The sequence below is a fragment of the Bos indicus genome, chromosome 21 (assembly GCF_029378745.1).
Source record: "Bos indicus isolate NIAB-ARS_2022 breed Sahiwal x Tharparkar chromosome 21, NIAB-ARS_B.indTharparkar_mat_pri_1.0, whole genome shotgun sequence".
NCBI classification, from domain to species: domain Eukaryota; kingdom Metazoa; phylum Chordata; class Mammalia; order Artiodactyla; family Bovidae; genus Bos; species Bos indicus.
The window spans coordinates 22,573,277-22,598,862 of NC_091780.1; the positions used below are offsets into that span (position 1 = coordinate 22,573,277).

The 25,586-nt window shown below is 49.7% G+C and overlaps 1 protein-coding gene and 1 long non-coding RNA gene across 4 annotated transcripts; one reads left to right on the plus strand and one right to left on the minus strand.

Moving 5' to 3' along the window:
* Positions 1–2,804: 2,804 nt before the first annotated feature.
* LOC109575546 (uncharacterized) lies at positions 2,805–17,608 on the plus strand. Of its 3 annotated transcripts, none has more exons than XR_011562574.1 (4): positions 2,805–3,900; positions 5,757–6,261; positions 7,474–7,561; positions 8,756–17,608. It is a non-coding gene; the product is annotated as an uncharacterized lncRNA (long non-coding RNA). The 3 variants fall into 3 exon arrangements; XR_002183260.2 differs by having other exon boundaries at positions 13,569–17,608; XR_011562573.1 differs by having other exon boundaries at positions 2,917–3,900; positions 9,461–17,608.
* On the minus strand, positions 10,279–24,900 carry WDR73 (WD repeat domain 73). The gene is made up of 8 exons (XM_019983966.2): positions 24,771–24,900; positions 23,958–24,025; positions 23,561–23,649; positions 21,502–21,590; positions 20,825–20,889; positions 14,854–15,018; positions 14,182–14,541; positions 10,279–13,043 (listed from the first exon to the last, which is right to left on the minus strand). The coding sequence occupies exons 1-8, from the start codon at positions 24,809–24,811 to the stop codon at positions 12,808–12,810; spliced, it is 1,113 nt and encodes a 370-aa protein (XP_019839525.2). The 5' UTR covers positions 24,812–24,900; the 3' UTR covers positions 10,279–12,807.
* Between the last annotated feature and the right edge of the window lie 686 nt (positions 24,901–25,586).

Here is a 25,586-nt window from a genome sequence, read left to right on the forward strand (position 1 = left end):
ATTGAGAAGCCCCCACCCCCTGGGCAGATCCACCTCTGCCAGACGTGTGTCTGTAACAGACCGTCTCCCCTTCAAGGTACATATGTTTAGGGACCAAGTTTTTTTATTACCAGTTTGTTTCTAAGTTCATGAGGACAGCTGTGGGACAATTAAAAGCCCACAAAAGGTTTATTTGCTTTGCTCTCAGTGTGGCCCCACAACGACCACCCTGTACCCTCTGGCCTCTGCTCACCTCTGAGAACCTTGAGCCTGCCTGGTGTGGCCTCCCTCAGCGTCCCACCCTGAAACCAGCAAACTTCTCTGAACCTTGCCACTTCCTCGCCTCAGGGCTCAGCCTGGAGATGCACTTTCGGTTGTCCACCTGCCGCTCGCCTCCACCTCCCTGCAGAGCTCAGGACCTTGCTCTTCTGCAGTTTTCTCCCTCAATTTCTAGTCTGTCCCTCTCTACTGGCTCCTTCCTGCGACTTCCCTCTAGTGTTCCTAGAGCCTCAGACTCCCAAGTTCAGAACTCACGCCCCCACCTGCCTGCCTCGATCTCCTGTGACCAGCGTGCTGGTGACAGGTGAATTTCCTTTTCGTGAGTAGCACTGCCATCCACTAGGTCTCACCCAACCCGGAAACCTGGGAGTCACCCAAGACTTCTTCCTTCCAATCCCTTAGAGCCATTCGGGAACCAGGCCCTACAGAATTCTTAGCCATTTGGGAATACAAGCGCCCATGGAGTGTCGAGAGCTGGACTGACCTGGCTCTGGGCACACTTGTGCCACTAACCACACACCCTCACTCTTATTATTAGAGATTTTACAATTTGAGGCAGGTAATCATGAGACTTCCTCTTGTTTTCCATGGACTTCTACTTCCCTGTGAGTTGCATTTCTGGTTTGCAGTAACCCGTAATAGCTGAGAGTTGCACAGTCTATGGCAAGGTTACTCTGCACAGGCAGCATGCTTATCAGCTCTACATGCAGGACTGAATCCTGACAACCACCCTGTGAGGTAGTAAGTTATCCCCACTTTACAGATGAGGACCTGGAGACCCAGAGGAGAGAGGTTCAGTTTGTAACTTGCCCAGCTGCTGCTGCTAAGTCACTTCAGTCATGTCCGACTCTATGCAACCCCACCAGGCTCCCCCGTCCCTGGGATTCTCCAGGCAAGAACACTGGAGTGGGTTGCCATTTCCTTCTCCAATGCATGAAAGTGAAAAGTGAAAGTGAAGTCGCTCAGTCGTGTCTGACTCTTAGCGACCCCATGGACTGCAGCCCACCAGGCTCCTCCATCCATGGGATTTTCCAGGCAAGAATACTGGAGTGGGGTGCCATCACCTTCTCCGAACTTGCCCAGCACCTGTCGCTTAACCACTCTACTCCTGAAGTCAATTCACCCCACTGCATTTTTTTTTAAAAAAAAGGTGTTTTTTTTTGCCATGCCACATGGCAGGTGGGATCTTAGTTCCCCAACCTAGGATTGAACCAGAGCCCCTGCCTTGTAAGCACAGAGTCTTAACCACTGGACCACCAGAGAAGTCCCCCCCCCCTGCATTATTAAAGCCAAAAGAAATCCCAAAGGAGCAAATGGAAAGAACAAGGAAACATTAAAATCGGCATATTGGCTACTTGTTCCAGTCTTCTCCCCCAGTGTCAAGGTGATCCACTGCTATAACTGACCCTTTCTTGCCCATCACTGGGGGTCACCCTCCTCAACCCTTTATCCCTGATGGGAGGTCTGTCTCATAACCAGAGAGTTGGGCAGGGGCCCCGTGTGCTGGGCTTGGCCCCTCCCACAGTCACTCAAAGACAGACCTGGAGTTTTTTTCAAATGTAAGGCCATTATAACCTCCCTGTTGCCTGACCTTGTGAAGCTATTTCAAATCTCTGGATAGATATTAAAGTCTTTGCTTTCTCTCACCCTCTTGATAACATAGCACATGGCCATAGAGGAATTGGAAGTAGAATTGCATGGATGATGCTCAGATTTTGAGAGAAGATTTCAGAGCCTAGTGGGGAGCAGGGAGCCACAGCCTTTGGGCAACTAAGCCCACAAGCCACAACTAGAGGCCTGCATGTGCAGCTGCCGAAACAAGAAGCCCTTGTGCAGCAACTAGAGAGTGCTGCACAATACTGAGTGCCACCACGAAGACCCAGCACAGCCAAAATTAAATTAACTTTTAAGGTTATTTGTTAAAAAGAACAGGTAAAAGCAGAGATGCTCTGATGACTGAATGATGGGAACCAGAGCTCTCTCCTGGGCTGGGTCTTTGCCCCTCTTTGCTGGTCCCTGAGGCAGCTCTGTGGAACTTCTAGGCTGGGCTGGTTGGAAAGCTAGGTGTGTGTGCACCCTGAAAGTGCTGGGCTGAGTTTTCCACATTAGCCCTCTTGGAACTCTTGTTCCTAAGAACCAAGGGGCTAGAAGAAATCTCCATGATCCAGACTTGCAGCTGGATTTAGGACTCTACAGATAGAGCCCCTCTTGTCCTATACCCCACCACAGGCTGCCCCTCCTGGGGGGAAATAATATCTTCACCCACCTTCCACTGAATTTTAAGACCCAATTGGAGAAGGCAATGGCACCCCACTCCAGTACTCTTGCCTGGAAAATCCCATGGATGGAGGAGCCTGGTAGGCTGCGGTCCATGGGGTGGCTAAGAGTCAGACACGACTGAGCGACTTCACTTTCACTTTTCACTTTCATGCATTGGAGAAGGAAATGGCAACCCACTCCAGTGTTCTTGCCTGGAGAATCCCAGAGACGGGGGAGCCTGGTGCGCTGTCATCTCTGGGGTCACACAGAGTCAGACATGACTGGAGCGACTTAGCAGTAGCAACAGCATGTGTTAAATAGGGAGTGAGACCTACTACACAAAATTTGTTGTCAGAACCAAATTAGATAAAATATTCTGAGAGGGACTTCCCTCGTGGCTCAGTGGTTAAGACTTTATGCTTCCAGTGCGGAGGGCACCAGTTCAATCCCTGGTCAGGGAACTAAGATCCCACATGCCATGCGGAGCAGCCAGAAATAGCAAAGGTATAAAGTATAGTTTCCCCACCCTCTTCCTTGAGGGTGCACCTTTTTTCCTCCTGGGTTCTCCCAGCTGCTCTCTAGTACTTCCTTTCCAGTCATTTACTTTGAAAGCTACTCCATTTAGCACTTAATCTGACTGCTTTGGAGCTCCTTGGGTTGTTCACCATTCCACTTTATAAAGTGCACCCTCTGCCAGTTTGCACTCAAGAGGAGGAACTGTTTTTCTTGGCCCAAAGTATATGCTCCACAATGGACTGTTAAACGAATAAGCTCAATGATAGTCATCTTGAATCACCCAGGACTGTGCACTGGGGAAATGAGGACCATGGGGAGACGGGGGCAAAGGGGAGGATAGTGGTGAAGCATTACTACAGTGGGCAGCCAGAAAAGCACTTTGTTTAAATGGCAAAACATCTGAATTGGGGTCTCAGCGCCACCCTGAGAACTGGGTCCAAGCTGCCAGGGTTTATTCACCTGTATAATAGGATTAAATAGGGATAAACACCCGCTTTCAGCTGTAAGGGAAATGCTTTGCCAAGGTCCCTCTGTTTCAGTAACGCCTCCAGGCGGAGTAAGGCAAGAAGCCGCCACCTCCCCAGATTCCCACGGGGGTGGGAGAAGCGACGCAGGGATGCAACCTCCCAACTTCCGTGGACTACAGCTGTGGCTCAGCAACCCCGAATCTCCTTGTAGGAAAGTCCCACCCGTCATCGATGATTCGCATCGGTAAACGGCGCCCAAGCCACTCCGAAAGATTATTGGTTAATGCTGCTGTCAGTCGGCAGACGCTGGCGGAGGCCTATGGGAAATGTACTTCAGCCAGCCCGGGTCCGTCAGAAGCTTGCATTTCCGCTTCCGGCGTTTAGTCGCTGTCCGAATGTGGTATGTTGCGGTCCTTTCTCGGGGTGGGAGTGTCGTGTAGGGACTGTGTGTGGCCACAGAGAAGGTGCCGCGGAGTCAGGCCCCCGGTGGTGGTCACAGGGCCTCGGGGGACGGGAGCGGTTCTCACCTCAGGTCTGGGCTCTCCACACGGGCTGGGCGTGACCAGGCGAAGACCCGGGGTCCGACCGTTCGGTCCGGACCGCGGGGGAGGATGCGACCCTCATGTTGGCGGCGCCCTCCTTCTCGCTGTCCACCAGGCCCGGCGGGGACGACTGTAGTTCCGTAGCCGACGAGGCAGCTCCGTCCGCAGGGCCTGCGTTTACCCCATAGAGCTTCCAGAGAAAGTCGCCCGCGGAGCAGAGTAGCCTTCCGGTGAAAGTCCCGCTCTTGCGGGTCAGACACCCCGTCCGCCGTCCCCGGACTGCCCATCTCCGGCCAACTTTGTGTCCTCCGGCAAGGTCCTGGGGTCTCTGAGCCCGACTGGGAGCTTTGAGGGAGTGGAAACCTGAGTATCTCAGCTTTCCTTCCAACGGTAACATCCTTTGAGTCTGTGATCACATTATCCTTGCTCTCACACCTTGTAACCTTAATAACCAGGGTAGTTCTCCTTGTTTGGGAGAGTTATGATGCCGGAACTAAGGAATCCCCAGAGCGCCCCACCCCCCTCCAATCTGAGAACCCAGCCGGTGGGAAGGACAGCTGAGGGCTGGAACCATCGAACCTCCGAACCTCCGAAGCTTAGAGCGGGCTCCAGTCAGGCGCTGCTCTCCAAGGTGCTGCCACCTTGGGTGCCCGTCTGGCTCTCAGACCGCACGTACTTGGCAACACTTTGAAGACCAGTGGCTTGGGAGGGTGGGCAGTTTTTCGTTCCTATTTTCTCCATCCGCCCATCCTCATTCTTCAGTGTGGATAACTGGCATTTTCTTGGTGTAAAGTAAATTGGTATGCAAAACAGCTTCACATTCCCCTACTTTCCAGCCAGATCACCAGCCTTTGACCCCTCCTGTCAAACTTCTGGACCTGCCTCCCCAGAGGGGAAGCCAGTGACCGAGGGCCAGACTCCACAGGGCATCAGGACATGGCACAGGCAGGGTGTGGGTGTGGGGAGGAACAGGAAGACTGTTTTCATCACCTCAGTCTTACTGGGCTAACCTTGTGTGTTGAGGTCCTTTAATGGACCGGAACCTGGTGGTCCAGAGTCGACGATAAGAAAGTAAAGGAGAGAAAGAGGCTGATATTCCTTGGTTTACGCAGAAAGCCAATAAAGCCTCTGGCACGGGGCTTGCTCTGTTCACGGAGGCCTCAGGCACCCTCTCAGTGGGGTGAAGGCGCAGAGCGCCTTCTCGAGAGGGTCTTAGAAGCCCCGGCAGGAAAGTGAACTCCGAGGGCCTCTGCACTCCAAAGAAATAGCCTGAGAGAGAAAGAAAGAGAAAGACCCGGGGACCAGAGCTCTGATGGAGCAAAGGTGTTTTATTCAACATTGTGTAGGTATTTATACTGTCTTACAAGATAGCTATTTTCAGCAGAGATAAAGTCAAAACTTACAAGTTATCAAGAAAACGTGAGGTCATCCATATGAAAGAGAGAGTTGTAAATAACCACTTTTACCGTATGGTTCATAAAAAGGAAGAGGGTACTTATCACTGTATAGAAAAACTAACGAAGGAAATGCCTGGATTCCTCAGTCCTGGGAGAGGCTTGTCTCTCCTCTTAATTCCTGAATATTCAGGAATTAATAAGGAACAGAGAATTCCTGACAGATCCAAAACAGCACACAGGAAGCCTCCTGTTAAATGCTTCCTGATACTTGTGGTTTTCACTTGAGTTCACTCTGTAATGTATGTCTCTGGCTCTAGAATTTCAAGTTCTACTTCAATTCCTATCTGAATGTGGCTTCTCAGGGAAGTGAAGGAAGAGGTTTGAAGTTCAGAGCACAGCTGCAGGGTTTCTCTCTGATCTGAACAATGGCTGTAGCTGTGGACAAACAAATCCACACTCAAGTACAAGAAGGACTTCAAATAATGAAGCTGGAAGAAGATTCCCACAGGGAGCAGGAAATTTTCCTTCTAGGGAATGTCCCTGGACCAGAGACCTCCTGCCAGTGCTTTTGGCATTTCTGCTATTGAGAAGCAGCAGGACTCTGAGAGTCCCTCATCCAACTCTGGAAGCTTGGTCATCGGTGATTGAGACCAGAGATAAACGAAAGAGCAGTTCCTAGAGTCACTAGTCCTAGAATCGTTCCTGGCTGTCCTTCCCCAGGAGATCCAGATCTGGGTTAGACAGAAGCATCCACAGAGTGGACAGGAGGCAGTGGCCCTGGTGGAAGATTTGCAAAGAGAACCTGGAAGACAGCAGCTGCAGGTGAGACATGGGAACTTAGTTCTGAGTAGTTAAAGTAGAGGAATGTGAGAGAGCCACCTTGGGTTGCCAGCAGTATATGGATGATGTGTAAACTTTTCTCTTGGTATCAATGTGGAATTTGCTCAATACCTGGGACTGGTAGCTACAGCTTCCCTTCCATTTTCAGACTGACTCTTCTTTTTCCTTAAACATTTTTAAATTAATTAATTAACTTGGCTGTGCTGGGTCTTAGTTGCGGCATGCAGACTCTTAGTTGGGGCATGTAGGATCTAGTTCCCCAACCAAGGATCAAACCCCAGGCTTCCTGCATTGGGAGCATGGCGTCTTAGCACTGGACCACCGGGGAAGTCCCTTCCATTTTTCAGACTGACTCTTCAGAGAATGCACAATATTGGGTACTCTTGAGTGTTGGTCCCTGCCGTTAAATAAGAAAATTGCTTAAAATAGAGTGAGCACCTCTCTGATCCAGGAGGAGCATGCACAAGCTATTTTCCCTTTGGAGAATAGCTCTCATTCAGCAGGAGCCAGCCTGAAGCAAAGGGCTTCACTGGGCTTTAGTAACTTCATTGAACTTTTGGGTCCTGTTGCAAAATGGCTTTTTTGCTGCAGGCTGTTGTCTCTATGTTGTCAGTTTTGCCTAGAAGTGAGCAGAAGCAGCCCCAGGAGAGCTGGGTGGACAGACTGCAGTGGGCCTGGGTTCCAGATATTATCTCTCCTGTGTCTTCCACACCCACCCTCCTTACTGCCTCTGCAGTGATCTACATAAGACTGAGCTCCCCCTCTGCCTTTTTTTTTCTTTAGGATTAAAAAAAAAATTCGTTGATTTTTGTTTGCACTGGGTCTTCGTTGCTGTGTGCAGGCTTCCTTTTTTTTGCAGAGCATGGGCTCTGAGCACAGGGGCTCAGTAGTTGCGGCTCTTGGGCTCGGTAGTTTTGGCACATGTGCTTAGTTTCTATGTGGCGTATGGAATCCTCCCAGACCAGGGATCAAACCCGTGTCCCCTTCATTGACATGAATTCTTAACCACTAGACCATCAGGGAAGCCCTCCTGTCTCTTTGCTTCTTTATGTCTTAGGATGATTTTTAGTGCCTACAGAATTTTTACCTTCTCCAGTGCTTGAACAGGGATTCAGAGAAGGAATCCTCAGGATCAGTACTGGGTTCCCTAAACATCCATCTGAAGCAAGCATAGAATCCATGTATCTGTTCCAGGTCATGGTGATGATGTCACAGCCAGACCAGAAGACCAAATGAATCGTAGCCCCGAAGTAGAACTGGGAGCCTCCCACAAGAGTGAGCGGTAAGCAGCAGCAGTGGAGGGAGGGAGGGAGAAGGGACCCTTCTGGGTGGGTGTGAACCCCCCCCTGATTACAGTACGGGAAGTGGGATAAAAGGGTACAGCTGCTTTCCCTGGGAGGGTGTGGCATATAAACTGAAGCTGAGCACAGGAATCTGTGGGATCCTCAACAGGCACCTCCAAAGAGAAGAAGCACCTTGGTTGGCAGGTTTTATAAAACTCCACAGTAAAGCCTGTGACACTGTTCCTTACATGAGTGAGACATCATTGGTCCCAGTAGGTAAGGTGTGGTTACCAATTTTAGGCCTGGTTGGTAGGAAAGGCACAAGGTAGGGTTAAACTATTGTGGACTAATTCGCAAAACAGGTACATGTCCCCAGACCAATTCAGATGATTCCCATGTGCTGTCAAAACTGAAGAATAGGGACTTCCCTGGTGGTCCAGTGGCTAAGTCTCTGTGTTCCCAATGCAAGGAGCCCGTGTTCAATCCCTGGTCAGAGAACTAGATCCCACCAGCCGCAACTAAGAGTTAGCATGCTGCAACTATGATCTGGCATAGCCAAATAAATAAATAAAAATAAGTATTTAAAAATGTCATCAGCCTGCAAAATATTACCCAAATCTCCTTCCTTGTTTAAGGCAAGCCACAGCTGAGGTATGAAAGGCACTGTTTTCCTTGACACAAGATTGATAGTTTGTCTTAAAAGTAATAGTCACTTCCTTCTTTCTGTATCTAGATCTTGCCCTCATGGTATTTCTTTAACATCTGGCGCTAGTGGTAAAGAAACTGCCCGCCAGTGCGGGAGACTTAAGAGACACAGGTTCGATCTCTGGGTCGGGAAGATCCCCTAGAGAAGGGCATGGCAACCCACTCCAGTATTCTTGCCTGGAGAATCCCATGGACAGAGAAGCCTGGTGGGCTACAGTCCATAAGGTTGAAAGAGAGTCAGACACAACTGAAGCAACTTAGCATGCACGGACACATATACATAACATAGTATCTACCACTTTAACCATTTGTAAGTGTACAATTCAGGAGCATTAAGTGCAACCATCACCACTATCCAACTCCAAAACTTTATCATCCCAGTCTGAAATTCTGCCCATTAAACAGTAACTCCCCATTCCCGCCTCCCCCCGCCCCACCCCCGGCAGTCACCATTCTGTTTTCTGTGTCTACGAATTGGTCTGTTTTAGGCTCCCCATGTAAGTGGAATCTTGTATCTCTCCTTTTGTGTCTGGCTTAACTCATGGCATCCATTTTGCCCAAGTCTAAGAAGTGACACTGGGCAGAGAAAATCTGACCCACTTATTGACTGGTTACACCAAAATGAACCCAGGACAACAAATGAACCGTAAAGATGTGCTGCCCCAGGTGTGAGCATCGGATCACATGCCCCGGCTCTCCTGCCTGGAGGAGGCCCTCACCCACTCATCCCACGGCACCTGAACCCTTGGGGGACTCCCTGCTCAACTCGGCACAGCACGTGGGACCACTGCAGATCAGCTGCAGCCCACGTTCCCAGTTGTATTTCCAACTTCCTTTGCTCCCCAGGCTGGGGCTGCACCTTCTCCCACTTCTGTCTTTTCTGTGCTGTTCCCTCTGCCTGGGATACCCCACACTGCTGAGGCTCCTCTCCTGACGCCCGTGGTTGAACTGAATTGGGTCCTGTACAGAAGTACCGCTGGGCATGCGTGGAGGGCGGTGCTCCTCAGCCGGGTCCACAGATGTGCACCCTGAGCATCACCTGGGAGCTTAAATGAACTGCAAATTCTCAAGCCTACCCTCAAACTGGAGGTTCCTTTTTCTTTTTGGCTATGCTGGGTCTTCACTGCTGGATGAAGGCTACTCTCCAGTAGCGGTGTGCAGGCATCTCATTGCAGTGGCTTCTCTTGTTGCAGAGCACAAACTCACTGCCCTGTGGCATGTGGAATCTTCCTGGACCAGGGATCGAACCAGTGTCATTAAAAGAAGGATTCTTAACCACTGGACCACCAGGGAAGCCCAAGTTGACTTTTTAATGTGGTGACTTGTCTGGGCAGAACTACATGCCCGAGTTCACCCCCTGTGTTTCCAGGTAGAGTAGGCCACTGAAGATTTTTCTGAGTGAGAAGTGGTGGGTAGAAGGGAAGCCGCAGCCATCCTGGCTCCACGCTCAGGAGATGGGGCAGGTGCAGCAGTGTGACTCACGCATGTGGCTGGTTAGCTACCTTCAGTGATGCCATCTTCCCAAGATCCTCCTTAAGCTTCTCCCAACCCTGGGCCAGGGGCGTGTTAGCTCAGTGCTAGACTGTACCCGCTTCTCCAGAAGGTGACCTGCATCAAGAACTGACAGGTTCCAGCTGGTCCTTACCCTCCCCATCTTGTCTGCCTACCGGGGTCCAGCCCCAGCAGGATCCAGGGATACCCTCAGGATGGACAGCGTCGGTGAGAGAGAAAGTAAAGGAGAGAAAAAGAGGCTGATATTCCTTGGTTTACAGAGAAAGCCAATAAAGCCCCTGACACAGGACTTGCTCTGTTCACGGAGGCCACAGGCGACCTCTCGATGGAGTGAAGACGCAGAGCGCCTTCTCTCTGGAGTGGAGACGCAGAGCGCCTCCTCGATTGGGTCTTAGAAGCCTGGGCAAAAAAAAGTGAACTCAGAGAGCCTCTGTGCTCCGAGGAATCAGCCCGAAAAAAGAGAAAGAGAGAGAGAAAGAATGACACGGGGAGTCCAAGCTCTGATGAAGCCGGGTCTGCAGCTTTATTTTCAAAGGGAGCTTTTATACCCCGAGTTACACATTTCCATAAGTGAAAGACACAAAGTCATGCAGAGTCAGCTCAACATTACATCTGTTTTACCTTTATTGAAACCAGGACATTTTCTGCATAGCTTTTCATAAACAAGGGTCTTATGTACAGCATCTTCTGGCCCTGTGGCCTGTTAACATTTTGTAACTCTTTCTTGATAAAGGTTGGTCAACCAGAAAACCTGCTTTCCCTTTATCTTCCCAATCTGCAGTCCTCCTCAGGAAACACAGCTACATTCTTATGGAGCAGAGGTGCAGTGGGTTACAACAAAGAAAGAACTTCCTAACTCAAGGGTCTTATATTGCTAATGCCAAGGCTACTGCTTGTTTTCTTGCATACCAACTATACTAGCTAATGCACTCCCAGGCGCACATTGGGTAAAGGACAAGGAAACTCAGTAGCAAACATTGGCTCAACAATATAGTATTATTCTAATAAAGCTTTTTTTTATCGCTCGAAGTTTATGCTTGGGGTGTTGTGAACAATCATGTGTGTTAGTTGCAAGAGGATGGATAAACCTGTCAAGCAAGCTAAAATAGTAACAGAGGGGTTAAAGTAAAAATGCTCCTTTCAAGCCCAGGAGACTTATTAACTAGAGCCCTAAGTTGATTTTCTTCAGAGAAAGGTGGTTGGGGATAGCCCCCTGTTAATGTCAGAAGAGTTGGTGAAAGGCATAATATAATAAACAGTAGACAGATTTTGTTTTCAGGGTAGATGCTCGAGCAGGTCCAGGGAATCCCTCAAGTCCTGATCCGCCTTTGCCTGTCAGGTCTTCTCCGCATGACCTTTGTCATGAGTGGGATCTCCCGTGGTGGCCCCCGGCATCTGCCCTGTGGGCCCCAGGCTCCAGCAGCGGATAAATGGAAAGACAGCAGCCTTACAGAGACTGTGGGCCCAGCTCCCACAAGTACTGGTCTGCTTCTCTGACTACACCCCGGCTAACACTCCTGAGTGCCAGAGGGCTAAGTCGCTCAGTCGTGTCTAATTCTTTGTGACCCCATGGAGTGTAGCCCAACAGGCTCCTCTGTCCATGGGATTCTCCAGGCAAGAATACTGGAGCGGGTTGCCATGCCCTCCTCTGGGGGAGTTTCCCGACCCAGGGATCGAACCCATGTCTCCTGCATTGCCAGGCAGGTTCTTTACCACTAGCACCACCTGGGAAGCCTGGCTAACACTCCTACTGATCAGAAACTCTGGGAACAGAGCCCAGCAGTCTGTGTCTTAACCAGGTGATTCTGATGCATGTTAAGATTTGAAAATCACTGATGGAGGGGAAAGCCTTTTTACAATTACTGAGAACCTAACTTTCTATACACACACACAAGTAAAGTTTTGCATCAAGGAAAGGTTAGGATCAATATACCTGAATGTCCCAGAAATTCAACTACTGAGTAAAACTTTGAGAAAACAGTACATTCTTTTGTGGAGAACTTTCCTCAAGGGTTTTTTCATCAATTCAGAAAAACCAGGTCCTCAACTTTCGAGTGTAAGTCACAAATGCAGCAGCCCTCTCTGGGTGCGTAATCCTGGCTGCCCAGTTCTTGATTTTACCACATACATCCACAATTCGATGGACATGAGTATGAGTAGTTCCGGGAATTGGTGATGGACAGGGAAGCCTGGCGTGCTGCAGTCCATAGGGTCACAAAGAGTCGGACATAGCTGAGTGACTGAACTGAACATACATGCAGGGGTCTGATGACCGCATTAGGTGAAAGAATGGCATTTATATTGAAATACAAAGTCTTATGTTATTTTGTTCCCTTGTAATATTTTTTTTTAATCTTCTTTTAAATTGCTATTTCCTTCATTGCTACTGGGGTTGACATTTTTTATGTTTATTTGCCACTATTCCCCGATGGCTCAGACAGTAAAGAATCTGCCTGCAATGCAGGCAACCCAGGTTAAATCCCTGCGTCAGGGAAGATGCTCTGGAGGAGGGAATGGCACTCCACTCCAGTATTCTTGTCTCAAGAATCCTATGGGCAGAGGAGCCTGGAGGCTACAGTCCATGGGGTCACAGAGAGACAGACACAACTGAGCAGCTAATACAACACCACAATACATTTTAGTTCTGTAGAAGAATTCACAAAACCTGTTCTTCAGATTCTCTATATTGTGAACACGGACAGGGTAAAACACTGCCATTCTGCACTCGGGAGAAATGGGGCTTCCAGAGCTAAGAGCGGTTACCAAATATTTATTGTGCCATGCATCCTAGCAGTTATTTTATTTTTTCTAGCAGTTATTTTAAAATATGTTACTTCTAACTTTCCCAACAGCCCTGCCAGGTAGTTATTACCAGCCTCATTTTACAAATAAAGAACCTGGGGTGGGCTGACAGGCTGGTTAACTTGCTCTCAGCCACTGAGCTGGTAGCAGGGCTGTCTGTGGTCGCCTGAATCCGTCTCCTTGCTCCGCAGCAGCTTCCCAGGGCCTGGGCTGAAAGACACTGGTGTCAGCGAGAGGCACAGGGGTCCACCCAGTCCCACACATGCAGAGAGGCGTCACTGGCTGCCGATAACACAGTCCTTGGTTTGTAGGGGTGCCAGGTGTGGGTGGTGACCAGCGGGGCAGGGTCCATCCCACTGTCGTCTAGGAAGATGTGACCTCTGTGAGTGAAGAGAGGTTCTACTTGGCGCCCCACTCCAGCCCAAGACGTGACGTCATAGACCTGGACTGTCCCATCGAACCCTGAGGAAAAACAAGAGAAGAGTGTTGACGCTGTATCTCTGAAACTGTTTTTATAATTTGCTCTGTGGAACCAAACAGGCTGGAGGGTGAGGAATCTGACACTAATGAGGTACTTAAAGACCAACCGAAGGGCTCGTGACACGCGACTTCAGCCATGTCAACAGGCTGATGGCGTCACAGAGCACATGCTCATGAGCATGTGTGGTCTGTCCATCGTGTGCCAGGCCCGAGGCTAACTCTGAATTCTCTCTCTTTTACCCCTCACGACTATATGAAGTAGGTAGTATTTTGTTTTTTTAAGTTTATATATTTATTTGTAGCATGTGGGATCCAGTTCCCTGACCAGGGATCGAACGCAGGCCCCCTACATTGGGAGCAAGGAATTTTAGCCACTGGACCACCAGGGAAGTTCCCATGAAATAGGTGCTATTATTTTCCCCAAGAAACTGAGGGTAAAGAGACTTTTCAAACCTTTTCTGCTAACCCCCAATTCTAAACCCTCCACATGTGGGTCCCTCCCAGCAGATGGCCTTGTCTCCTACCTGATGGGGGAAACAGAGACACCTAGAGAGAGCAAAATACCCCAGAGACGCCTACAGAGAATTACCCCAGCCTGGCTCATGTCTCCTGCTCTTTCTGGAGCCGATTGTTATCAATGAGCCTCTCCCGCTCTCTCAACTACTGTCAGCCTCTCCCTGCTCAGAGGATTCTTCCGTGGGCTTTAAGATACCTCATTGCACACCCTCATTCAGCTAGATGCTGCCAGAACAGACCCAAGAGTCTGCTGACCTTGCTGGCTTGCTGTAATTCTAAAAGTGAGTAGCCTGAGAGGCACCCGAGATCCTGTCACCTCTCCCTGGTTCAGCCCATGGCTGTTCTGGTGCTGTACCACCTGCGGGCTTCTGGACCAACCTCAGAACCGAATTCCTGCTGGAACAGGAAAGGCCCACTACCCACGTATGAAGTTTGGTAGCCAGGATGAGGAAGGGCCATCCCTCACGAACCTGGAGAACTAGGAGCTTTTCTGTGACAATTGTACCTTCTGGGGCCACATTTATTATGGGGCTGTGGGCTCCCTCCCAAGCACCTGAGAATCCCCTGGGAGAGAGACGAAGAGACAAAGTCCTCTCAGCAGTACCTGAAATGGCCAAGCAGTTGTCCAGGCCAGGGGCCCAAGTCACTCGCAGCAGCTCTGGCTCAGGGCTGGGCATGGACACAGGGCACTGGACTGAGCTCACGGGCTGGCAGAGATCCCGGGGGTCGAGAAGACAGAGCTGCCCGTCTGAGCCAAGGCGGGCAATGCTGGGCCCAGGGCCCCGGCCGCCAGCTTCTGCACACCACTGCCTTCCAGTGGACCCAGGGCCGGGGCTGAGGTTCTCTGACGGGGCCCACTTCTGGCGGGTGTCAACCAGCCCCAGGCGGCCTGAGGAGCAGCAGAAGGCAAAGGTGTCCGTGTCCAGGACCTGCAGGCTACTTAGCACATCGTCGTCACTGACACCTGGAGAACGGGGCTTGTGAGAAAAGCTGCTGCAATCAGATGGGGCTGGTGGGTGCGGCTGACTGGTAAGTTCCCCACCAGCCGCAGGCAGAGCGAGCCACGTCTCTGGTGCCCCTCATCTCGCAGATGCACCCAGCTGGCTGGGTGCTGCTCTGAGGACCACCTCCCCACACCCAGAACAGGAGCCCCTGTGGCCAGGCCTTGTCTCTCCTTCACCTCGCTTCCCCAGTAGTGGGCACACAGGGCTGAATCTGGATTCCAGTGTGGCTGAGCAGGGCTGGGGGGCAGAGGAGCTGGAAAGGCCTGTGGTACCTGAGGTGTACATGGTCTTCTGTGAGTGCAGATCCACCACCTTCAGGCTGCTGAGCCTCGTGCCGTGGAGGACGCCGGGTGCCACCGATGGGAAAATGGCCACCCTGGGCCAAAGAGGCTCCTCGCGCTCGTGTACGTCAATGGTGCTAACAGCTCTGATGACATCTGGTGGGAAGTGGGAGAGGCTCAAGTCCAGAATGTTAAGGCAGGTCTGCAACATTACATGGTAAGGGCCAGGCAGAAGGTCGGGGGAGAAAAGGAGCTCACTGTTGGCGAGGGAAGATGTGGAGACGCAATAACTGCGTGCTGTGTTTCCATTTCTGGAACTGTCAGGAGCACTGCCATTTCTCTGTGATTTGTCTTACAAACTATTTGTAAACTGGAGATAATGAATGACAACAGCCACATCCAAATCCGCCAAGCAGTTCTGGCTTTTTATAGTTTTGTGGAGAACAAATAAAGGAAGAGAAAAGAACACACCGGCACTGTCGTTTATAACAGGAAGAGTTCATGAAGTAACATGATTTCTTCAAAGACATGTCCCGTGACCTCACGCTGTTTACTGAAGCCTAACAGGTGAACGTTACAACACAGATGTCTTCAAATGTAAACAGGGCAAGAAAGTCCACGTCTTTTTTACACTGAACATCGACACACTTGACCTCGGGCTAAATCAGACTTTAGCTTTGTTCGCCTCAGCCTGCTTGGACAGCAGGCAGGTTCCCATCCTCTGCCATCTCCATGTATAACAGTTCAGAACAAGCAGTGTGCTGTACACGCTATTGTTACTTAAAGGGAGACACCCATTTTCCATTTTCTATTTTCTTGCTCCTAGAGAGGGCTCACTGTTTGGTTTCCAGGTTCTCTGAAGAAAATGGAGATCTGTATTTTTACACTCTAGATGAAGAAGGGATGGATGAGAGAAAAAACACCACCACGGATGATCAAGCGAGCACGTGACAGCTGTTGCCTTGTGACAGTTGTCACACACACACACACACACACACACACACACACACACACACACAGACGGGTCACAGAGGGCATGGCCGGGCCCACACACACACACACACACACACACACACACACACACACACACACGGGTCACAGAGGGCGTGGCTGGGCCTGGCTGCCTGCAGAGGCCCCAAGCCCTGTTCCCTAAGCCACAGGCTCTCGGTGCCTTGGTACAGACCTGCGGAACATAACTGCGCTGCCCCAGGGACTGCGGGGGGGGTGGGTGGAGGTGGGGGGGGCTCGAAGCAGACACCACAGCTGAGCCTCAGGCCCAGCATGTCTCTAGGGGCGCCAGTGAGGCCGAGATTCAAACAGCCCAGCCCGCCTGACGATCCAGGGCCTCACTTAGATGGCTCCCTCTTCCCCTTCCACAGACTCCAGGGAGCCTGGCAGGGATCCCCCAGGACCTCCTCAGGGCCAGGCGTTCTCAGGTGGGATCTGTCCTGACGGCAGGGAAGGAGGCAGCTGAAGGAAAGCCATCAAAGGCCGATTTCAAAGATGCAATGGAAGACAAAAGCTTTGGAGCTGCTGACTGGACAGTCACTCCACAGTTAGCAACAGGAAAGAAATGCAGGTTCCTCCTCCTTCTCCCCTCTCTCAGGGGAAAAATACCCCCTCTATGAAAGCACACCACCCTCACCAAATCAACTGAAAGGAAAAATTACTATGAAGTCAAAGCAAAAGATGCTGTGAGGCACCTCTAAGAACTGGGCAATAAAAGAAAGTGGGGACTTCCCTGGGAGTCCAGTGGTTAAGACTTTGCCTTCTAATGCAGGGGATGTGGGTTCAATCCCTGGGCAGGGAACTAAGAGCTCACTTGCTGCAGGACAACTAAACCCATGCACCGAAATACTGAGCCCAGGCACTGCAACACAGATCCCGCATGCCACAACTAAGACCCAATGCAGCCAAAATTAATAAATAAATATTATTTGAAAAGAAGAAAGCAAGAAGGTTGTGTCTGAAGATTAAACCAGTAGGCCAGGTCACAGCAGCTGTAAGCAACCTCCTTCAGGAGTCAGAATGGCTCCAGACCTGAGATACTGAGCAAATATATTACCGGGGTGAAAGGAAAGTGGTGGCCATGAGAGGGCGCTGTTGAGCCACCAAGGCACAGAAATCGGGGCAGCCTCTGGGGGGAGGGGTGGGAAGAGCCACTCAGACTGAAGGTTCTAACTTCAGTGGAGGCCTCGGGAGACAGGTGGCTGACACTGTTAGACATGTCTTCATCTAAAGACATCCTCAGCAGATTCCTCAGCCCCAGAGCTGAGAGAAGCCACAGACCCTACCTCCAGAGGCCTGGACAGCACCTAGGCCTGGGGAGCCACGCCTTCACAAGGAAGGTCTATACTCTCTGCCTGGGAGAACTTGGGCTTCCCTGGTGGCTCAGACAGTAACACGTCTGCCTACAATGTGGGAGACCTGGGTTTGATCCCTGGGTCAGGAAGATCCCCTGGAGAAGGAAATGGCAACCCTCTCCAGTATTCTTGCCTGGAAAATCCCATGAATGGGGGGAGTGCAAAGTCAGACATGATTGAGCGAGTTCACTTTCACAGACAGCTTATAGCCATGCCATTTGGAAGCCTCTGAGCTGGTTCTTCTTGCTATGCTTATGTTTACCACACAGCCTGAGATTAGGTTAGGTCTTCTATAGGAAAAGAATAAGGATCTGGAATACTTCACCTTTGGGGATACTTGTTTTTTCATTATAAACTAATAAAAGGGCATTCTGGTTTATACAGCGGTTCTCCAAGTCTGGTCACTACATCCAGCCCTACCAACAGATTAGATTTGCTCTGGGTGTGCCACAAAATCAGGTTTCTGAGACACCAAAGCTGTGGGTCAAAACCTGGACCTTGGAAAACACACTTTTAGGTATCTACAAAAACAGCTGGCCAGACTTGCCCAGATATGGAATATTCTGCACTAATATCCAGGGGAAGATAATTATCTGATTTCCTACTGGCATATGAGAGTGTCAGGGCATGTCTCCTTGGGCCAAGCTCCCCGGGGCCTGGGGCTGCAGGTTCTCTGTGGCACCCGGTACCCTAGGCAGTGTCAGGACAGGAGGCAGCTCCAAAGGTGCCCCCCACCCCAGTTTTAAACCACCGCTGCCCCACACTGCCTAGTTTTACAGAAACATAAAAAACAACTATCAGTTACTGGTGTAAGGACAGACACAGTGATCACGGGAACAGAATGGAGGGTCCAGAAATAAATCCTTACATTCACGGTCGACTGATTTTCAACAAACGCACCAAAGCAGATCAGTGGAGAAAGGTCAGGCTTCTTGACCCATAGTGCTGGGAGAACCTGACATTCACAGGCAGAGAGATGAGCTTAAACTCTTCAGTCATACCACACACCAAAGTTAACTCTAAGAGATTTAAATGTTGGAGCTAAAGCAATAAAACTTTTTGGGGAAAAAAACATGGGGGAAATCTATGGGTAAGATAGTTATGATACTAGAAGCACCACCCTTAAGAGAAATAATAAAATGGACCTCATTAAAATTTAAAATTTTATGCTTCAGAGGACCCTATTAAGAAAATGAAAGACAAGGAGAAAATATTAGCAAAACATACATCTGATAAACAACTTGTAGCCAGAATGTACAAAGAACTCTCATAACTCAAAAAAGACAAAATATCCAACCAAAAAAAATGGGCAGGTTTCCCTGGTGGCTCAGTGGTAAAGAATCCACCTGCCAATGCGGGAAATATGGCTTTGATCCCTGGGTCAGAGAGATCCCCTGGAGAAGGAAATGGCAGCCCCCTCCAGTATTCTTGCCTGGAGAATCCCATGGACAGAGGAGCCTGGTGGGCTACAGTCCGTTGGGTCACAAAGGGTCAGTCACGACTGAGCCACTAAACAACAATTAATAGTTGCCACCAGGCATGATTATAAGCAGACTCTGAAATCAGACTAGAATTAAGTCTTGGTTCTGTTACCATCTTTGTGACGGTAGCTCACTTGGAACAAGTGAGCCTCTCTGGACAGTTTGTTCTCAGACTCATGAGAATTTAATGAGTTCACACATGGAAAGTGATCAGTACAGTGACTGGAATATAATATATACTCACTAATATTACTGTTACATCTTACAGATTGTTGATTAATCTGAACAAGTATCTATTAAAATGCACAATGGAATGAGAATATCAAAGGGCCTGTGACAGCATATTACCTCAGCCTGCTGGCAGGGAGTGGATAACAAAACACCCTCATTGAGATCTGAATAGGTATTTTACCATAGAAGATACATGAATGGCTAGCAAGCACATTAAAAAGACACTCAACACTACTAGTTATCAAGAAACTGCAGACAAAGCCACGTGATATATAATTTCACATCCATTACGATGGCTTTAATAAAAAAAGACAAATAATAGCAAATGTTGGTGCAGGACATGGAGAAACAGGAACCCTCATACACTGCTGGTGGGAATGTACATGATGAAGCCATTCTGGAAGAGTTTGGGAGTTCCCTGAAAAACCCAACATAAATTCACCACATGATCCAGCAATTTCATTCCTAATATCTATCCAAGACATAGGAAAACGTGGTCCACACACTTGTACATGAATGATCTTAAAAGCATTATTCCTAATAGCCAGAAATCAGATCCAGCAACTGGTGAACAGATAGACAAATGTGGTACATCCATACGAAGGAACAGTGTTCAGCCTTAAAAAGGAACAGACTGCTGATACATGTTACGACACTGTATGACATGGCAGACCACAAAAGGACTATGATTATGCTCAGTGAGAGAAGCCACAAGAGACCACATGCTTTATGAGTCCACCGATACGAAACATGCAGAAAAGGCAAATCTGTCACAGAGACAGATAGCAGGGTGTGGGCAAGGGGATTACTAGTAACTGGCATGACAGATCTTACTGAGGACATAAAAATGTTCTAAAACCGACTTATAGTGGTAGTTGCACAACTTGTTAAATTTACTATTAAAAAAAATTTCACTGAATTGTATACTTAAAATGGGTGAATTTCAATAACATTATGAAAAAATAATTGTAATTATAAATAAGTATATTCAGACACCTGGAAGCTACAGCATCAGATAACTGACAAGGAAGAAACAACAAAGGAAAGCCCACAGGGTCAGTGACCTCAAAACCCAAATGAGGACCAGAACTGCCTTCCTGCAGCAGTGGAGCTGGGGGAGGAGCAAACAGCCGGTTTCTGGGAAGCACCCAAGAGAGGCAGTGTGGGAACCGCAGGCAGAGACCACAGGAGCCAAGGGGCAGTTCCCAGGGAGGCTGCCTGTGCCTCTGGGCCCGAGTCCACGCTGGCCCACAATGCTCCCACCCAAGGAGGGATGGAAGGGGCTGGTGCCTGCCTGACGGGAACCGCAAACCCGCCGCTGGAGCGGATGCGCCAAGGGAGCCCCTCCACTCCCAGAGGAACAGTGCAAATGCTTCCCGCGCCTTTCTGTCTGCCGTAGGTCGGCGCGGCCTCTTGCTCGCTGTTTCCTTTCCCTGAGAGCAGCATGGCTGGAGAGAGAGGCGACCTCCCTGCCCTCATGGAGCCCCTTCCCGTGGGAGAGGCCCACCGCTCACCAGGCGCCCTGCCTCTGACTGGGTTGGCGAGCTCCATTCCTGAAGCAAGCTACAGGAAGCTCCATGAGCGGCTTGTGTGCACTGCTCTGGCTGCTAATTCATCTCTGCTGTGTTAAAGCAGATACTGCATTTTAAAAATAAATTTTGGGGGCCACAAGGCATGCAGGATCTTAGCTCCTTGACCAGGGATCGAACCTGTGTCCCCTGTGGTGGAAGCACGGAATCTTAGATCACCAGGGAAGTGCCTATAGATTCTCCATTTAATTCCCAGTCAGCTCTGAGTCTACTTCTTAACCGGCTCAGATTAGGGATAGGGGGTGTGGGAGAAACAGGCTTTCCTACAACCTCATCCCCCACCAATTCAGTCACTCACCACTGTCCTCTGCGAGCTGCCACACCTGCAGGTAACTCCCGGGAGGGCCACTGGTCACCAACAACCTATTTAGGATGGACAGGGAACCTCAGTGCAGACAGTGGGGAGCTCACCCACATACCCCCCAGCCTCTCCCTCTCCAGCGCACTCAGCGTGGGATCCCACACTCCCCAGATTGGGAGAGCTTACAGCAAGGAGGGTCATCAAGACCAGTCACCCTCATTTAGCAGATGAGGGGTAGGCTTGATCCCCTCCAGCGACAGCCGTGGGACTGAGCCCTGGCTGCCGCTTGGCATGATGTGTCCAAGAGGACCCAGCAGGAAGCCCGAACACCGAACCCTCACCCACGGGCTTTCGGCCTCTGCCAACCGAGCTGTGAGCCCCAACCACCCACCATCGGCTCTCTGAGAAACTAACAGCATCCCTTCTGCTTTATGCCCTGGAGCAACACTACTGATCTGTGGGTTACAGTAGTCAGATGGTTTGTGAGGGACCAAGACCCCACTGAGCGCTAGTGTCTCTGTATTCCAGATCTGTGTGTGCGCACAGCCTGTCCATGTGCCCCTGTGCTGAGGGCGGAGGGGGAGGGGTGGTGATAAAGAGGCAGGATCACCCTGCCATTTGCAGCCACTCTATCTGGAACGGAAGACCTAGGTCACAGACAGAGCTGACCTTACCTGGTGTCTGGCACGTGCTTCAGATCACAGACAGACCTATCTGAAAATCCTCCATGCTGTACCTTGAAATCTCTTTCAGGGAATAAGCCCTAAAATACAAAGAGGTGGCCGATCAGAGAGGGCTGCTCTCCAAAGGAGTGTTTCAGAGGAGCTCCAGGTGAGGAGCCATATCCCAGCCTGGCAGGAAACCCTGGAAGCCGCTCAGGTGGTAACGATGCTTCTTGAGGAGGGCCTCTGGCCACTGTTACTTGTATAATAAATGTTGGTCTCAACTGCCTACAGAGATGGCTTTCTTTCCTGCACACCCAAGGCCTTTCTTCTAACCTTTCTCCATAGTGAAAGCATTATATTCCAAGCCTGCTTAGGGGAGTCACAGAGGTTTAACAGCGTATCAGAGAAATAACTGGAATGTATCAGCAGACAAACACAGCCCCGTTCCTCCTGACACCTCCCACCAGAAGTTAGATGGGTTCCTCCAGCAGTAAAAATACAACTGTCAATCATCCAGTATTCACTGTGCCAGCCACCTTATTTAGAGCTTTATCACGTTGAATTCTTAGAACCACCCTGTGACGTGGACACTATAATTATCCCTATTCTAAAATGACAGAGCTAGGGTACACGGAGCTTAAGCAATGTTTCTAAGGTCACACAAGGGTTATGTTACACATTTGAACCCAAGTCTGTCTAACCAAAGTCCATGCTCTTAGCTGCTGGACTACTATCTCCATGTGAGGAACCAGAAGCAGGGGAAAAGGAGGTGGCCACAAGAGAAAAGAGGAGGGACTTGCCTGGTGGTCCAGTGGTTAAGAATCTGACTTGAAATGCAGGGGACATGGGTTCAATCCCCGATCAGGGAACTAAGATCCCACATGCTACAAGATTTCCACGTAAGGCAACAAAGATCCCAAGTGCCACAACTAAGACCCAACGTGGCCAAATAAACAAATATTTTTTTAAAAAAGAGAGAAAAGAGGAAAATTCAGGGGTGAGGTGAGAGGTAAATCAGGTCTCTTATCAAGGCTTGATTTTGGTGTGGTCCTGGCTCCTGAGGGGTGGAGATGAGGGAGAACAAGAGCACTAGGAAGAAATTTACTCGAGGGCAGCAAAAGCTGAACTGATCTAGCTGATGAGTCTGAATGATTTCATAGTGACATTAGGCAACCATCAACTTTTTTCATCACACATTCTTTTCTCCTGGCTTCTGGATCGCTGGCCGTTTCTGAGATGCCTTCTACTTTGAACACTATTCATTCTCAGTATTCCTTGTGGGTCCATCTTCCTCCATCCATTCTTCAAATGCCCTCCCTGAGGTTCTGTCTTTAACCATCATCTCTTCTAACTCTATACACTACACATTCATCTGAGATGATCTTAATTATTCTAAGGTTTTAACCACCCTCCATACTCTAATAGCTCCCTAAATCTGTTTCTTTTTTTTCACATCTACAGGATCTTAGTTACCCCCAGGAGGGTTTGAACCCAGGCCCCCTGCAATGGAAGCACAGAGTTGTAACTGGACCACCAGGGAATTCCCCCTAAATCTATTTTTGATAAAGTATAATTGACTTCTTGCTCTAGGAGCCCTCTGTAAATCACAGGACTTTCTGTAGCACTTACCTCTCTGCATATCTGTCTGTCTTTATTAGACTATAGGGCAGGCCCAGTGCTTACAGTTTCTCTCTCTCTTGCTAAGTCACTTCAGTCATGTCCGACTCTGTGCAACTCCACAGACGGCAGCCCACCAGGCTCCCCCGTCCCTGGGATTCTCCAGGCAAGAACACTGGAGTGGGTTGCCATTTCCTTCTCCAATGCATGAAAGTGAAAAGTGAAAGGGAAGTCGCTCAGTCGTGTCTGACTCTTCTCGACCCCATGGACTGCAGCCTACCAGGCTCCTCCGTCCGTGGGATTTTCCAGGCAAGAGTACTGGAGTGGGATGCCATCGCCTTATCTCTCTCTAGTACCCGGGAAAATATTTAGTAGACAATAGGAGCTCCATAAAGGTTTAATAAATGAGTAGAAGCAGACACATACATTCAGCACATATATTTCAAGTTACCTGGTTTTCTTTTACAGAAAGTCTGAGAGGCAGTATGAGATGAAGAATCTCATTTTTTTTCAGGCTTTCATAGCCAGCAACCAGGATTCCTGGAAAAAGAAGCAGAATATGCTGGGACAAACTGCTAGAAAGATTGCGAACCATGGCTGGGTCTAGACACTCTGCCATATCTCCCAAAGCAAAACTAAACCCCTTTGCCACTGGTATGCAGCCTCGTATTGGGGGATTGGAAGAGAGCTAGATAGAAATATAATGCTGATAGAACAAGAAATTGCTGCAAGTGACCAAGAGGCCCTCAAGCTCTCAGAAATGGTTGGGTCCCTCTATGCTGAGCTCCTTGAGTCCCAGCTTCAGGAGTGGGATTCCATCTCCTTCAGGGTCATGAAGGGCATCTCACCTTTGTCACCAATCCATTCAAGCACTCGAGTGGCTCCCGAGAGGTCGAATGCATGGAAATCTTGGTACCTGAATGACAGAGACACGATGTCACATATTGATGCATGGCACTTTTACGACTGTTCAAGATGAGATGTTAGCATGGTTCGGTGGTTGGGGGCCCAAGTTTTGGAATCAAGGAGAACTGGGATCAAACCTTGTTACATATTTTACCCTCTGTGTGACTGGAACCAGGCCAGTCACAATTTCCCTGAGCATCGTCCTCATGCGTAAAATGGAACTCCCAGAGTACCCTGAATTCACAAGGTTGGTGTGCGGAATCGAGACAATCTTTAAGGTTTAACTCAGAGGCTGGTGCAAAATAAATGGTCGCGTGCTTCCCTGGTGGCTCAGGTGGTAAAGAATCTGACTACAATGCAGGAGACCTGGGTTGGATCCCTGGGTTGGGAAGATCCCCTAGAGAAGGAAATGGCAACCCACTCCAGTATTCTTGCCTGGATAAGCCCATGGACAGAGGAGCTGGCCGGCTACAGTCCATGGGGTCGTACAGAGTTGGACACAACTGAGCAACTAACACTATATAACAAAAACTATGCTATTATTATCCCCACAAGCACGGCTCCAACCACTACTTCACACAATTTGCACACACAGAAAGGTGCCATTTCCCAGAAGCGGGAGCCGAGGCCCAGACGAAGTCCTCCGTATAGGTCCCGCCCCACACCAGGATTCCCCGCATGCTCCACCCCGAGCCCGTCGGCCCCCAGGCCAGTTCCCTGGCCCAGATTCCACGTCCCAAGCCCACACGATTTACAAGCGCAAGGACTCCACCAGCCAGTCCTCCGCGGGCTCCATGGCAACAGTAGCTTCCGGTATCCTATTTCCGCCTCTGAGTTTTCCTGGGCAGGCGCGGCCTTCTCGCGAGGAGTGGGCGCGGCCTGCTTTGACCGGGGGGCGGGCCCAGAGATGCCCTAACGCAGGCGCAGACCTGCCGTTCCTTTGCCAGGCTCGGTCTGGGGTTCTCCGGATAAACTCTCTTGGAAAAATGACGTAAAGTCAGGGATTCCCAGGATGTCAGTTCCAGACGGGGCCTAAGGGAGCAAATACACGCTGGTTTTATGAACGTGTATTTGCAGATCAGAGGAAAAGGCCCGATAAAATACGCCCTGTTAAATTCGAATATTATGTAAAACAGCGAGTAGTTTTTTAAGTATGTCCATGCAAGGACTTCTTGGCCGTGCAGTGGTTGACTTCGTGCTCCCAATGCAGGGGCAAGGGTTTGATCCCTGGTCTGGGATCTAAGATCCCGCGTGCCATAGTGTAGCCAAAAAAAAAAAAAAGTTATGTCCACGCAATATTTAGGATATCTTTTTATACAAAAATATTATTCATTGTTTATCTGAGATTCAACTATAACAGAGTGTCCTGTATGTTTATTTGCTAACAGTCAGTCCCACGAGGCCAGAGAAGAGAGTAAGGGGACACTGGGGTCTGGATCCCAGCTCAGCTCTCTCCTTTGTAAGCGCTGGGCACTCCCCTCAAACCTTGGCGAGTAGATAAAATCAGGTAAGCAAAGCCTTCCCGTGTCGTGTAGGCAGTTCCCTTTTACAGGTGGGAAACAGGAGAGACT